This window comes from Austrofundulus limnaeus, unplaced genomic scaffold (assembly GCF_001266775.1).
Source record: "Austrofundulus limnaeus strain Quisiro unplaced genomic scaffold, Austrofundulus_limnaeus-1.0 Scaffold2634, whole genome shotgun sequence".
Taxonomy (NCBI): Eukaryota; Metazoa; Chordata; class Actinopteri; order Cyprinodontiformes; family Rivulidae; genus Austrofundulus; species Austrofundulus limnaeus.
In genome coordinates this window covers 17,416-18,938 of record NW_013955036.1, presented here as the reverse complement: position 1 = coordinate 18,938, position 1,523 = coordinate 17,416, and the positions used below count along the sequence as shown (strand labels likewise).

At 36.0% G+C, this 1,523-nt stretch overlaps 1 protein-coding gene across 1 annotated transcript in view; it reads right to left on the bottom strand.

Annotated features, from left to right (window-relative positions):
* LOC106511261 (uncharacterized) overlaps positions 1 to 1,523 on the bottom strand; it is a gene marked incomplete at its 5' end in the record, with an annotated part of 23,185 nt that overhangs the window by 4,272 nt on the left and 17,390 nt on the right. The window contains 2 exon segments of the mRNA XM_014000009.1: positions 755 to 886; positions 958 to 1,041. Coding sequence (XP_013855463.1) covers positions 755 to 886; positions 958 to 1,041 — 216 coding nt within the window.

Sequence of the window (1,523 nt, the reverse complement as noted above, 5' to 3'; positions counted from 1 at the left end):
TTATTATTGTTTGAATGTATTTTGATGTAAAAGGCGCAGATATTATAAGATTTTTTTCATTCTTTCCGCCGCCTTTCATTTTATTTTTATTTGCATTTTTTTGTAAACTGAACTTGCTTTGTTTTTTTAAATGAAATGAATGAATAAACTAAACCAAACTCAACTGTATCGTACATCAACAAATTCTGTAAAGACGAATAATAATTTGTAGCCTTTTGTAATAATCTAAGTTGAGATGGAGCTAAACTTTTATTTTAAAAAGTATCAACAAGTAGCATTTTTAAAATTCTGTACTTTAACTTAAATTAAATACATCTGCAGGATTTATTCAGTTGTTCTTTGAGGTAAACTGATTTTTCAACAATGAACAAGATTTACCTGCCATTAAAAATTATTCATCTTCATTTTATTGATTTTTTCTTTTTGTCTAAAACATGTTTCCTGTTTGTTGTGACGTTTAAGATTACCACCTTTATGTTTAGTGCCTCACAGACAAGAACAAATGTTTGAAAAAGACAACAGCTTTAATGGATTCATTCAATTGTTGCTGTAATTTTATCAGACAGGAGTTGAACTGTGAATTTAAATAATGTTTCTTTAAACTCACAGCAGTTAGCAAAAGATTTTCTCTGATGAAATATTCATTTTGAATGCACTGATTCTAAAGGTTTTAGTACGTTTTACACAAAATATTAACTATCAGCAAATCAGTGCTGAAAATCTGAACTGCTAATTAAAATGGGTCATGTGGTACCAGAGGCTGGTTGTTCTTAACGAGACAAACGATCCTCACTGCCTCCTCATCCTCAGGTAACTCATCAGGCAGAGGGGGCAGGACAGGCAGGTAGTCGGACTGGGCCACAGAGTCGTGAGTCGACAGGAGGGCCTGCCGAACAGAGAGCAGACTTTCAACAGGTCCTCAGGGACGACTGACTCAAGTTAGACCCTGAATCCCACCTGGACATGAGGCGAGCTCAGCAGACTGCACAGCTCTCTGGCTTCAGCTGAAGGACGGTGAGCTCTGTGTAATACTGTCAGGATCTGAGAAGGCAAGATCAACAAATACCTGTTAGCATGCATTTTACACACATTTTCTTCTGCAAATAAACTTAGCTTTAATGGTTTTAATTGTTAACTCTTGGAAACATTAATTAAAATATCACTCAAACATGTGAGTGTTTAAAATCAAGGTTCTTCAAAAACTTTCTTTAAAGGGTCAATATCATGTAAAATCAACTTTTTTTGAGTTTTATATCATGTTATAATGTTAAACTCTCATAAAAAACATGCCCAAAGCCTTGCTCTGACTCATTCATCATGTTTGAGAAACCCTGCAGTGTTTTTATGAAGCCATGCTGAGGAGCAAAACGACAGGTGGGGACCAGAAACACCTTTTGGTACCAGAAACACCTTTTGGTACCAGAAATACCCCTGGGACGTGTCTTTAAGCCGAACTTCTGAGAAGGGGTTATCTGCGGAATCAAAGTGGGCGTGTCACAAGAGTGGGTGTGTCTAAAGCATAA